The 14,854-nt window shown below is 37.9% G+C and overlaps 2 protein-coding genes across 5 annotated transcripts in view; one reads left to right on the forward strand and one right to left on the reverse strand.

Annotated features, from left to right (window-relative positions):
- The window catches only part of nt5dc1 (5'-nucleotidase domain containing 1), a 568,661-nt gene that overhangs the window by 108,898 nt on the left and 444,909 nt on the right, over positions 1 to 14,854 (forward strand). The gene's annotated exons all lie outside the window — the stretch shown is intronic.
- Positions 1 to 14,854, reverse strand: part of LOC137321546 (collagen alpha-1(I) chain-like) — a 90,036-nt gene that overhangs the window by 71,469 nt on the left and 3,713 nt on the right. The window contains exons 3-5 of the mRNA XM_067983942.1: positions 14,208 to 14,289; positions 11,007 to 11,157; positions 2,303 to 2,374 (exon numbers count right to left, since the gene is read on the reverse strand). Of these exons, the coding sequence (XP_067840043.1) occupies positions 2,303 to 2,374; positions 11,007 to 11,157; positions 14,208 to 14,289 (305 nt within the window). The remainder of the gene's footprint in view (positions 1 to 2,302; positions 2,375 to 11,006; positions 11,158 to 14,207; positions 14,290 to 14,854) is intronic.

Below are 14,854 nucleotides of genomic sequence, written 5' to 3' on the forward strand. Positions count from 1 at the left end.
GACCTAGCCTCAACAGCTTTTTGGGGGAAGAGAGTTCCAGATTTCCATTACCCTTTTGGGGGAAGAGAGTTCCAGATTTCCATTACCCTTTTGGGGGAAGAGAGTTCCAGATTTCCATTACCCTTTTGGGGGAAGAGAGTTCCAGATTTCCATTACCCTTTGTGTGAAGAAGTGCTTTCAGACAGCACTCCTGAAAGGTCTAGCTCTAATTTTAAGGCTATGTGCCCCCTTGTTCTGGACTCCCACACCAGAGAAGATAGTTTCTCTCTATTTTCTCTATCAACTCATTGATCATCTTAAACACCTCAATTAGACCAAACCTTAATATTCTATATTTAAGGGAATAAAAGTCTGCAATCTGTCCTCATAATTTAACCCATTTAGCCCGGTATCATGGTGATGGTGAATCTACGCTGCACCCCCTTCAAGGCCAATATATCCTTTGAGGTGCGATGTCCAGAACTGAACACAGTACTCTAAATGGGGTCTAACCAGAGCTCTGTACAGCTGTGACATAACTTCCATCCCTTTGTAGTCCAGCCCTCTTGAGATAAAGACCAACATTCCATTAGCCTTTTAATTTTTTTTTTGTAAAAATATTTGCTAGTTTCTAAGATTAGTTCTAGTTCTTGCAGTATTCTTTGTAATAGAAGGTATAGCAGTTCTTTGTCTCGTACATATAGATGGGTATCTCTACAAAATTGAAGTATATCTCCAATAGAGAGAGAAAGGTTAAGTATGTTAAGATTGTATGGCTATACCAGTCAGATACAGATAATATGGGTTTGTCACTTAGATGCACAAGATTCCCTGAGATCAAGAAATATGAAATTTAAGACAGCTAATCCAGATACAGTTACCAGCACGGAAGGTGAATTTACCCAGGAATAGAGAATCTAGGAGGAATGGCTGTTACCTTTACAAAGAGAGATTCATCACTCTGCATTTCAGAAAGCTAACCTAGAGGAAGGCAAAGCAGCCAGTTCATTCACACTAACTCATAAGGATGAGATTGTATAAATTCTGGAAACTATGCATGCAGTTAGCAATTAGACTTTAATCTATTCAATAGATTGGCTGTCTAATGCTGATAACTGGTCAACTATCAAGTGAGTCTAATTCTACATTAATCCTACCAATTTGTATCAATCTCAGATGCTAATGTTAACTGTAAATTTATAATCAGCAAGCAGTTAATGCTGATTTATTGTGACATAATTGAACTGCCTTTGTAACCTAATTTATTTAATCAATCAACCCAATTAATGAATTATGTGCACACTCATGTTTAAGTTGAAATGCTGCTAACGATGATCTAAGATTAAAAAACAGTTGTTTGTTCATCACTTTGTTGTCTCACTTCTTCTTTGATAATTAGCAAGAAAAGGTTAACTCATTCACTCAGTAACTTGTGTGGATTCTGAGGTTGGTAGTGTAAATGCCAATCTAGTCCGCACTGCTTTATGTAAGACAGTTCGGTGAGCCAAATTTAGGCATCATTAACTCCTAGGCATAAAACCCGGACGGTTTCTTTACAAGGAGCTAAGGTGAAGGGGCAAAGGATTCTTCTGGTATCCTTGATGAACATTCTCGTCAGCGTATTGATCCCAGTGTTCTTACAGTCAATATTTACCCAATTTATCCTTCTCTCCCTTTCTTGAGCAAAGGTGTTACAATGGCTACTCTCGAGTCCCACGGCACAATTTATATATGTAAGGAGGATTGAAAAATATTAACCAGATGTCTGCTACCTCCTCTCTGACTTATTTCAACAGGGCCAGGGCCGTGTAACTTATCTGCCTTGAGTTCTGCTAATTTTTTCAGCAACTGAGGAATGTTGCTTGGATTCCTCATTATTGACTTTAATGACCAGCATAAACAGGCCATTTTACATTAATGTTTGTTAACCCATTTTTGGAAGGTAGAAATTCTAAGATCAGAGCTGAACACAGACCATTAGTTCATTATCACTTTCTACTTGCATCTACTTTCTTGCTAAAATTATTAAACAGAGGAAAATACTTGGACAAAATTTTGTGCAATGTGTGAATAGTAGGGATCCTGCTTTGTTTTACCATGCTGTATCATTGTGTGGAATTTAGTTTTCATCTCAGTTTCAAATAGATTTGGTCAAATATTAGAATTATTGCAGTAAGTAAAGCACATTGAATAATGCTCTCCAGAAACTCTGATATCTAAAATATAATTAGTGGAGATCATGCCTTAGAAGACAATACCATATAATTTTCATTTGCATAGTTCACTTAAGCTTATGTCTGTTTTAAAGGGTTATATGACTTACTTGCAGATTTTGCATTGCTGTTGTGCTCACTGTCTTCTTCGCTCGATGAATGATGCAAGTTTATTTCATTACCTATTTTAGGAAAAACAAAAATATTTACTGTTTGAATCTGTTCATTTTGTTTCTTGTTATAGAAGTACAATAATAAAGTTTGTTGCTAAAACATTGGAAGAAATGTTAACAATCCTTTGAGTCACAATTTTTTCAGATTAAAATTTTGAGTGTGGTTATAAAACAGCCCATCTACTCTAATTAGTAGAATTAAAGTAGAACTAAATTAGATTAAGGTGTGACAATGACTGAATTCTTTTTAGATGAATTGTTGTTGAGATTTAACCACATACTACAGGAAGAAACAGTCAGCAGTATAAACATAGGCATAAGATCAAAATTCCAGAGTGTCTTACAAATATTGCAATAAATGTCAACTATATCCTGTATCTCCTGTTCCAAATAACCCACTGAACAAAAACAAGCAACAGCTTTGGAGTGCGGGGCTGAGATGTGGAGATACGTAAAATGCACGGTCAGCTTTTTTTGGAGTTAAGCTAGTGAGAAAATAGCATTACAAATTAACTGTCTTCCCTTTTCCTTCCAAATATCCCTCTTTACCACTCTGATTGGGGCACCTCATGTTGGGTTGTGGCTCTGTGGTTTGCAGACCTCAGTAATTCATCGAAGTGTCCAGCTTGATTTGAACCTGGGGGCCTGAGACTGTCCTCGCCTGCAGCTTACACATGCATGTTCAGCAGAAGCCAAGATCAGGTGTGGAAACCAGGGGCAGTGTCTTTGCTTTCCTCTTCCCTCGGTGGGAACACTGAAGTCAAATTGTATTCCCAAGTGCTGAGATGGGCTACCTTGGCAGAGATCAGGGATCAAAGCTGAGCCACTAGTGGAATTTAATATTTTTTTCAAACACTTTTTACAAATCAATTAATTGCCTTATTTTAGATCTCTACTTGTTAATTTGTCATTCCCTAACCAAGAAAGCAGTTAAGTAATTTGCTCCCTACCACAGTCAGTGACATCCCAGATGATGTGCAAGGGAGATGATGGTTCATATATTTTCCAGTTTTCCCCATCTCCCCTATTTGGCTGATTGTGATGGAAATGTGAAGAAACACATTGGTAAATTCAAATTTGATCAATTGGAGGAGTTATGTTGGTTGCACTACAAGTTGTTTTTTTTGCGCATTAACCACTGCTCTCTGATGTGTGTTCTGTTCACAGAAGAAGTTTGGTTGAAAATAAATTACATTTTTTTCCCACATGAAAAGTTACTGAAATAAACAAAAAAGAGAATATGTAACAAATTCTCCTTTTCTAAGTTCAACTTGTTAAAGTAAATAGAACAAACTTTGGGATCATATGATTTATGAAAACTTTCAACACTCTTGTTTGGGGGAAGAAAGCTTTCTGATGTTTTGATTGACACATAGGGGTGGGGTGGAGTTCTCTTGATTGTCCACTGTAAGTTCGGCAGATCCATGGACACCTCAGAAACAATGTAAACCCTATTTCTCTGGGGTTACAGCTGAAAATCAGGAGAATGCTGCCAAAATTAATGACGACAAACTACCAAGCATAAACTACAGGTCTGCACACCACACTGTCATTACACAATCTTGATATTTACTATGTTACATTTTGCTGTGGTTTCTTACTGGTAACAAATATAGGCCTAGAATTTTCTGCAGGAGCGTAATCAGGAAGTTAAACATGATTTTATGCCCATTCATATGCCAATTTTACTAAATTATGCTGAAATTCCTGTGCATCTAATTAGACAACGCCAAAGCGTAAAAAGCCAACGTGATTACATTGGCCGAGAAATCGCTGGAACGCCACATCTCACTGTGAGTGTTGAGAATTGGATTTTTTCCCTCGCCCTTCAGATCGTATTATTTTTGCGCCACAAATTGCTGGAAATGTGAATTGATAACGGCATGGCATGGTCCTTGGGGCATCTGGGTCCTCATCTATCTCCTCAACCAATGAAACTGAAGGATAGAGAAAAAAACAGAGCAAATGACAGAGAAGGAAACAGGTGAATTAGAGTTAAATTAGATACAGAAAGAGAAATAAAGGGAGGAGAAAAAAGATTGGAATGAGAGAGAGAAAAAAGAGACAGACAGGAAAAGTAAGAAAAAAATTAGAAGACTTAAATTTAAAAAACCTCCAGGAACAATTTACTACCTGCAGGAGTGAGACTCCACAGTTTCAATTGTACCCTTTCTGGACCTCCGAGGTTGAGTACTATGTTAGGACCATAAATCACGTCATTTACAGGCTCCTTACAACATGAGATATCAACCCTAAATATCTGTGGAGAGATTAATTCATACTTCTGGTGCATATCCAGCAATTTCTTGACATTCATGGGAAGGTTGACAGTTTGTGCGAGGCTAATGGCGACTCACGGTATATCTCTTCCTCACCACAAATTGCTGGATTTTTTTTATGCATTAATAATGTCGAGCACTGTGAACTCGCCATTGTTTTCCGAGCAAATTCTGGGCCAATGTAACAAACACAGCGTTTTAATTAGCATTGTAACTAATTAGTTACATAATCCATCTTCCCACTGATGTTGAGATAAAGATTCTCTAAACTCAGTAACCCAATTTCCCAGGACTTGCGAACCATATTGATTTTGACTGTTGCGTTACTGGACATCTACAATAAATGCTTGTTTTTCTACTACTTGTGTTCTTCCAGAGAGTGATACGTGAAGTGTCATTTAACCCTTTATATGGAAAGAAGAATGTAATAATATTATTGATAGTTATTTGTAACAATGATTTTAGTTTAGGATTCAACCTGGCTGAAAATGGTTAGTTCTGAAGGTAAATCCAAATAATGTCTTATAGACTGCCATAAATCTCTAAATCACTGGGGAGCATGGATGATCGTATAGCCCACACAGCACTGTTACAGAATTGAGCATATACTCAGTTTATTGCCATAGAAAGGCATCTTCCCTCTTTGTCAGACTGGTGAGTCTGCCAACACTGGTTGAGATAATGGATGATAGTCTATTTTTGCTTCCAGGGATCAAATACCCAAAAAAGAATAATGATAATGGATGCATACTACACCAACGAAGTTGGGTTTCTTCTGGAACCTGGAAAAATCAGTGCACACTAAGTCACCAAAAATCAAATGCCTCCTCCCCTCAAGTTAAAAAGAAATGCCAATTATCTTTGTGGCAGGGACTGATCAGTGCTGTTTGCATTCCACCTAAACATAAGGTGGAATATAGAAAATGTCTGTGCATTTTAGCAGGGCAAATTTGGGCTTTGACAAATTAAACCCAAAAGACCTATTTAAAGTGACTTTGGACTTATGCCTTGCATACACATTAGAAGTTGCATGCTTACTTTAAGTATTGAAAACATCAGACTGAAGCTTCAAGTTATAGTTAAAAGTAATAATGCCATGTTACAGAAATAGACATTCTTAATTACAACCTCTGACTCACTGCATTTGCACTAGTGAACTATTTGTAAGTTCAACATTGTGAATTGATTGAGAAAAAATCTGTGCATTATCTGGTGACAAATACAAATATTGTTGTAGCTTTTCGAAGTTACTACACTTTGTTCTGACTTGTTTGATTTGCTCTTTTGATGCCTCTTAGCAGTTATTTCCTCCTGAAGTCTAGGTGGGAATACTTTCTGTTCAAACTACTGACACAATGTTTTTCTTAAAAAAAATAGTGGTAACATATATGTTTGTCACCTGTCAGAAAATCTTCAAATTTCAGCATTAGTTGAACTTGCGACAAATTGCTCATTCCTAGTCATACCCCAGTAGCTCATAAGTGCGAGTTACCAAAGAGCTACAATGAGACCACATAGCAACATCATTATGTTACAATGTGCTGAAATCCATCCTTAATCAACATATCTACTTAAAAATCGAAGATTCAAAATCGAAGATTCAAAATCTTATTTTAAAGTGTTGACCATCAGATTTTACTTGCACCCCCAGTTCAAAATGCTACTTTACAGATAAAGTACTGAGTGCACTGGATACAGCAAAGGCTATGGGCCCCGACAACATCCCGGCTGTGATGCTGAAGACTTGTGCTCCAGAACTAGCTGCGTCTTTAGCCAAGCTGTTCCAGTACAGCTACAACACTGGCATCTACCCGACAACGTGCAAAATTGCCCAGGTATGTCCTGTCCACAAAAAGCAGGACAAATCCAATCCGGCCAATTACCGCCCCATCAGTCTACTCTCAATCATCAGCAAAGTGATGGAAGGTGTCGTCGACAGTGCTATCAAGCAGCACTTAGTCACCAATAACCTGCTCACCGATGCTCAGTTTGGGCTCCAACAGGACCACTCGGCTGCAGACCTCATTACAGCCTTGATCCAAACATGGACAAAAGAGCTGAATTCCAGAGATGAGGTGAGAGTGACTGCCATTGACATCATGGCAGCATTTGACTGAATGTGGCACCAAGGAGCACTAGTAAAATTGAAGTCAATGGGAATCAGGGGGAAAACTCTCCAGTGGCTGGAGTCATACCTAGCACAAAAGAAGATGGTAGTGGTTGTTGAAGGCCAATCATCTCAGCCCCAGGACATTGCTGCAGGAGTTCCTCAAGGCAGCGTCCTAGGCCCAACCATCTTCAGCTGCTTCATCAATGACCTTCCCTCCATCATAAGATCAGAAATGGGGATGTTCGCTGATGATTGCACAGTGTTCAGTTGCATTCACAACCCCTCAGATAATCAAGCAGTTCAAGTCCACATGCAGCAAGACCTGGACAACATCCAGGCTTGGGTTGATAAGTGGCAAGTAAGATTTGCGCCATAGAAGTGCCAGGCAATGACCATCTCCAACAAGAGAGAGTCTAACCACCTCCCCTTGACATTCAACAGCATTACCATCACCAAATCCCCCACCATCAACATCCTGGGGGTCACCATTGACCAAAAACTTAACTGGACCAGTCACATATATATACTGTGGCTACAAGAGCAGGTCAGAGGCTGGGTATTCTGCAGTGAGTGACTCACCTCCTGACTCCCCAAAGCCTTTCCACCATCTACAAGGCACAAGTCAGGAGTGTGATGGAATACTCTCCACTTGCCTGGATGAGTACAGCTCCAACGACACTCAAGAAGCTTGACACCATCCAGGACAAAGCAGCCCGCTTTATTGGCACCCCATCCACCACCCTAAACATTCACTCCCTTCACCACCGGTGCACTGTGGCTGCAGTGTGTACCATCCACAGGATGCACTGCAGCAACTCGTCAAGGCTTCCTCGACAGCACCTCCGAAACCCGCGACCTCTACCACCTAGAAGGACAAGAGCAGCAGACACATGGGAACAACACCACATGCACGTTCCCCTCCATTTCACACACCATCACGACTTGGAAATATATCGCCGTTCCTTTATCGTCGCTGGGCCAAAATCCTGGAACTCCCTTCCTAACAGCACTGTGGAAGAACCTTCACCACACGCACTGCAGTGGTTCAAGAAGGCGGCTCACCACCACCTTCTCAAGGGCAATTGGGGATGGGCAATAAATGCTGGCCTCGCCAGCGACGCCCACATCCCATGAACGAATTTTTAAAAAAGTCCTGAGAGTCTTTCATTCTCTGGGATCCGGATTCTGATCCAGCTCAGATTGATGCAATGGTGATTTATTCTGTTTGGCTTTAGGGGACCTATGTGAAATTAATTTGGGCAGTCTTGCTAAGTTCCTTATGGCAATAAATTGGCAATCTCATTCAGATAATTTCTGTGAGCTGTGCAAAATATCACACAGCTTTCGTAGGCAATGTTCTTCTGAGGTTGATCTTGAGGTGGATTGTTTGATACAATAGATGGAACTTTGCTCTGCATCTAACCATGCTGTATCCACTTGGATGCTGACAGTGGGTGCCTGAAATTGGAAAGTTCCATTTCCAAACATTGACATCTTTCACCTTGAGGAGTACAAAATTCACCAGAGACACGGGTTTGTAATGAATAACATTGTGTCATTATAGAATCATAGAATCATAGAAGTTACAACATGGAAACAGGCCCTTCGGCCCAACATGTCCGTGTCGCCCAGTTTATACCACTAAGCTAGTCCCAATTGCCTGCACTTGGCCCATATCCCTCTATACCCATCTTACCCATGTAACTGTCCAAATGCTTTTTAAAAGACAAAATTGTACCCGCCTCCACTACTGCCTCTGGCAGCTCGTTCCAGACACTCACCACCCTTTGAGTGAAAAAATTGCCCCTCTGGACCCTTTTGTATCTCTCCCCTCTCACCTTAAATCTATGCCCCCTCGTTATAGACTCCCCTACCTTTGGGAAAAGATTTATAGAAGATTTATAGCTGTGAATGTTACAGACAAGAGTCAAAGAAAAGAAAGTATGAGAAATCCATGGCTTACTGTTCAAATGATTAGTCATATTTTTAGAATTGCGATGGGGGTACTGCTGTTTTCACAGTTAACTGGTGTGGTGAAGCAGTCCAGATTTCATTAAAAATGGCTTTTCCATAAATCAGTAATAGAACTGTTCTCTGGTCTCTATATTATATAAAGTATATAGAAGCACTGCAGAAGGTGCAAAAAAAGATTTACCAGGATGATACCAGAAATGAGAGGTTATACCTATCAGGAAAGAGGCCCTTCTCTCCAGAAAAGAGAAGACTGAGGGGTGACCTGATAGAAGTCTTTAAGATTATGAAATGGTTTCATAGGGTAGACGTGGAGAAGATGTTTCCACTTGCGGGGAGACCAGAATTAGGGGTCATCAATATAAGATATTCGCTAATAAATTCAATAGAGAATTCAGGAGAAACTTCTTTACCCAGAGAGTGGTTAGAATTTGGAACTCGCTACCACAAGAAGTAGTTGAGGCGACTGGCATAGATGCATTTAATGGGAATCTAAATAAACACATGAAGAAGAAAGTAATAGAAGGATATGCTGATAGGGTTGGATAAGTAGGGAGGGAGGAGGCTTGTGTGGAGCATAAATACTGGCAAAGACCTGTTGGGCCGAGTGGCCTGATTCTGTGCTGTACATTCTATGTAATTCTATGTGACATCTAAAAATGAAAAGTGGTGCAGAATCTTCTTACTGGTAGTCCGAGGAGTTTGCACGTAATTTTAAAACTGGTTTGCAAAGTACAAAAAATGAGGCATTGGTTCTCAGTGACAATCATTACCCATTACTAGTTGAGTATCCATAGTTCAGCTAAAGGTCAGAAAATGCCTTTAAAATAGTTTATTGTAGTAAAAGATACACTAACAGGTTTGATAAGCATGAAAAAACAGTCTGTTTATAACTATTATTAGAGATACAGAATTAACTTTGATTCATGGATTGATTATTACTCCTACTCATTATTTCTACTTCACAGTTATATTCATGGGTATAAATACGTATTGAAGATGTGCAAGTTCCGTGTGTATCTTAGCAAAATTAAATACTTGTGACAGAGTATGAATATTATTTTTAATAAAAGGTTTTTTAAAAATGTTATCAATTGTCAATTAAATTTCATCCATGTGGGTTAATTATATTTTAGAAATAAAGTTCAATTTTCAAAAATAATAAGTCTCTTTTTTTTATTTAGTACATTTCATATGCAAATCATCTAAGCAAATTAGAAATGCTGTTGCTTATTGGAGCCTGCATTACTAACAAATAGAATATCTGAACACAGCAATCTGATATCTATTGTTGCCAAGTTTTTTTGGAAACCATACAAAAGAAGATAGTACTTGTATTAAGATAGCACCTTTCACATCTTCAGGACGTCCTAAATCCCTTCACAGCCAATGAGTTACATTTTGAAGTGTAGTCACTGTTGTTATGTAGGTCAATGTGGCAGCTAATTTACACACAGCAATGCTGCGATAAATGACCAATTTATCTATTTTGGTAATGCTCATTGAGGGATAAAGGTTAAACAGGATATGAAGAAAATGCCCCTGCTCTTCTTTGAATAGCTCCATGGGATCTTTTACATCCATCTGAATAGGCAGCTGGGGCCTAAGTTTAATGTTTTATCTAAGAGGAGGCACCTCTTACAATGCACCACTCCATCAGCACTACACTGAAGTGTCTGCCTAGGTTGTGTGTTGAAGTGCTGGAGTGGGGCTTGAACCCACAACCTTCTGACTAAGAGGTGAGAGTTACCACTGAGCCAAGTTGACATATTACCCGTGGGCTGATTTTGGCATTTGAAAGCATTCTGCATGACTTTTTAAATAAAAGTATGGTGTGGAAGTAGCATTTTTAGTGCAGTGAGTTAAAGCTTTGAGGCAATATGCCATGAGGCTGTTTGGATGTGGATCATGACCCATGATTTCCCACATAGTGAGGACCTAGTTTCAGTGTCTAGGGATCTCTAAAGTACTTCTCCTGAGGGAATGAATGTTGTAGAGCTTGATAACCAATGATACTTATGCTTTGCATATAAACTAGTTCAGAATGACATTTTTTATTTTATTTCTCTATCCCTTCCCCCAAGCTAGAGGAGTGTTGTTCGATCTTAGAATGTAAAATAAGGTATATAACTTCAACATAAAGTGTAACCACACTTAAAATAACACCAGTGATCATCTTGCACTAAAATTGGAACTAATTTTGTCTGAATATGGCATAATACCATATAGTACAAGCTGCAGCTATCTTGAATAAATATTTCCTGATGAAATATAAACTTACCTCCATAGCTTTTTATATTATAGGCTGGATAGACATATCTGATGAAGTCTGTTCCATAAACCAGGTTCAAAGGCAGCAATAGCAGAAGTGCACCAATTTCTTTTGAAACCATGTTTGCATCTGTAAGGTAAAAAGTAGCAATTGTTAAAAGCTTTAGTAGAAAACAGGATTCAAGGTAATTGAATTTAAAAGCATTCAGTAAAATTGTAAGAACTCATTGCCAAATTGAATGGTTGAGGCAATGGAGTATGTTTTGCTTCAGTTTTTTCTTAAGCAAAAAAGTCGGTGTGATAATAAAATAATTTTCTGTTTTAAGCTTGCACTGACTTTTTTACTCACATCAATTGCAAGGGGAAAATATACCAGATGGTCTGATTTAAATCTTTGGATTTAAAACCTGCACAAAGTATTTTTATTCCAAATATGTGGTACCCTTCTAAATACTAAATGATACTCATGATCAAAGCTGAAAGGTGTTACATGAGGCGTTCAGTTTTAAAACTTGTTGGTCGTTTTCTCAGACCATACCTTGCTAAATAGCTTGGTGCCAAGCTGCAGTTTGGAAGCAGGATTATGAGAAATATGATCATTTTTAGATAGATTAAAGTGAAGGCAGAATGTCACTGCAGACAGAATCTGTGAGTTTACCCATTGGTTTCCTCATTTTTTTGTATGTTAACATGATTGTAAATGAAACATACCAGTGTATGTTGTCTTCTGGACCTTGCTTCAGTAAAGGTTCCTCAACAAGTTGTCCTCTGAAATGGTGGAGAGTAAGACATTGGTATACTTTCAAGTGATAAATACTGCTGTATTTATATAGAGGAGATTCTATAGATATCTGTAAATTCTATGGCTCCTCCTTTTAAAATGGAAGCATTAATTATGCAGTCTGTACTTTTTTTTAAAACATCAAAATGTTATATCAGGGAGTTTCTCGTGGTCAAAGTTGCCTTGCCTTCTTTGGGATTGGCCTTTGGCTGTTACAAAAAGTTTCAAATCCAAATGTAGAAATGTAAATTCTGATAAGCTTTTTAAAACCTAAACTTAATATTTAGGAAACTTTTATTCAATCAAATCTAAGAGCTTGCCAAGATTAAAAAAATGAAATCACTATTGATCTATTTTTGAATAATATTGCTTAAACTCTTCTCAGCTAGAGTTCCAGTTTGTTCTAATGCATTTCTGTGGCACTTTGTTTTTCATTTCTGAACATAATTCTGATTCAAACAGTATCAGTGAATACAAAGATCGGTTATGTGCCAACTTGGTGGTGCATTTATTGGCTGTAATTGGAAGCGATACTAAAATGCTCAATATCTTGCTTTAGGCTGGCAAAAGGTAGTTCTATAAGTAGAGAGGTAATAGTTAATTCTGCATTCTCAAAGGAGAAGCTGTACTTGAAGGGAGTGCAGGTTGGAGATAGTGCTACAAAATTGTAGACACAATTCTCTGACCAGTGCTCCTTGTGAGTGTAGCTCCTTCTGGAATCACCCTTACAGAAAATGCTTTTCCTCCCAAGGAAATCCTTTCAATCAGTAGTCTGGCCATTTTAATTTACATACATATTAAGATGCAAAGCCCGAATTCAAAATTGTATCCAAATTGTGAATGATTGCAAAGTATTTATTAGATGCAGAAATGGATTTATGTATTTCTAAACTAACCATTCTTTAGTTGTTTGACAATTCACATGTAGGAATTAAAGGTATGCACAATGAAGATCTCCGCAACACACTCCAGTATTCCAAAACGTATGATATAATGTGCATTATTAATTGGATCACTTCAATTTGAGAAAACATATAAGGGCGGATGTTATGAATTCACACTCCTAAAGCAGAGCTTCATGTGCTGGAATGCATCTTGGGAATCTGGGTATGGAGATCAATATGCTTTGCAGGATTTTAAAGTTTTTGTGCAGGAAGTCCTGTGGGGTGTGCTGACCTGCATGCCCAAAGTCCTGGTGCATGAAGCTCTGCATTGGGAATGTGAATTTGTAAAATTGCCCTTGTCCCAACTATAAAAAGCTCTTTGCATTGGTCCCAAAGGCTAGATTATAAAGTGGATCTCATATGGTGAGTATCTGCTTAAAGTGAATAATGTATTGAGTTACTATATACAACCTGTTACACTTTTTTCTCCGTAACAAATTAAAGGCAAGAAGTATATTAGAATGTTGCAAACCAAATGACAGATGAGCTGGCTCTCTTATGCACAAAACATAGTGTTTACAAAGATTACACAGTGTATCCTATTTGGAGCTTAATTTCTGAAGTCTCATGCTAAAGTTTGTGATCTGTAATTGTAAATTAATGTAAAATCAAATGCAGTTTAATTTGGTGTTCTTAAAAGTGTGCACCTGAATTACTTTTTGAATAATTTTCTTGTAGGCATTATTCCATATTTATAAAGTTAATCGATATAAAGGATAGAGATTTATACATTTATATTTGTTTCTATTAATATTTGTTTGCTGTTTTCCTGATTGGTTAATTTAATGATATCAGATATCTACAATTCTACATTTTCCAACTCCCTGCAATTATACAGAGTTCATGATTGCGCTGCCCAGAATCAAATGATTTTTATTTGAACTGTTGTAATATAAGACAGACAGCACTTGGTGATGCCCTGATTTTAAAATAAAACTGAAAATTAAGTAAGGTAATTGTTTCTGACTAGCTAGACACCATTAACTGTACTGACAAAATGACTAGTAGACTATTATTGCATGTCATGCAGAATTTATAATATTAAAGCTATGCTGTCAGTAAGTAATGCCGAATCAATTGAAATTTTCAATCAACACTAGTTCACCCCAGGGTCACTGTCTTCCATGGAATGTCTTCCATATCTACTTATGGCCCAGTTGTGCTACAGATTTTGTGTTGATGTGAAGGGATTTTGGCTTTGCGTCAAAACACACTGTGTAATGTAAGTTGCAGGAACTGAATTTGGACAAGCAGTGAGATCAGATCAAGAATGTGATATGCACATCTTCTTCAACAGCTGAAGCAAAAATTAAAAACAGTAACTTTTTGAACTTTGATTTCAAACCTGCTAATGTTAGTAGAGAACCAACTTTAAAGGCACCATATAAATGTAAGTTATCATTGTTGTCCCATAGCTTAAAATTCTGAAAATATTTGAAGATTATATAAAAAACGATGCAATGCATTTTGAGATGCATACACCTACCTCTAAGTACTCAGAATTCACTCCCAGATGATTTGTGTAGTTTGTGCTGCTAGATACCCAGCATCGTGTGAAAAATGGACACCTGCAATGAATCATAAATTAATACCATTATCAACTTATGAGCTTTTTGACCATTTTTCCACAGAAAGGAATATAAAAAATTGACTTTTTAATGTTGGATTTTTAAAGCCAAATGTATTCACAGAAGTTTAAAAAGGCACTGAGACAATAGGTGCTTAAATACTGATGAGCTAGCTTTGAAGTTGTTTCCCCATAGACTGTAAATAATAAGCAATTCATTAGCCTGCCTCAGCAATCGATAAACACTTAGCACCTATTGTGTTTGGATGTCTTTGTTCCTTTCTGGCTGTGAACAGAGTATGATAAGAAACAAAAGCAGAGACAGGCAGTCAGTCAGATTGCAAAGTTAATCAGTTGTTCAAGTAGAACGTGGTGTGGCAAGCTTGGGCCAAGTTAGAAGTAGGATTATGAAGAGCAGTAAAGCAGTTATTTTGCTTAAGTCAAGTAAGATGACTCACTGTGGTGAAGCATAGCATGTTCATTATTTTGTTGCAATACGCAAAGACAGGTTGTACTGATTCAAATTAGTGAATCTGATCTTAATTGTTTCTCTGTCTGTTCACCTG

The sequence above is a fragment of the Heptranchias perlo genome, chromosome 5, assembly GCF_035084215.1.
Source record: "Heptranchias perlo isolate sHepPer1 chromosome 5, sHepPer1.hap1, whole genome shotgun sequence".
NCBI lineage: Eukaryota > Metazoa > Chordata > Chondrichthyes > Hexanchiformes > Hexanchidae > Heptranchias > Heptranchias perlo.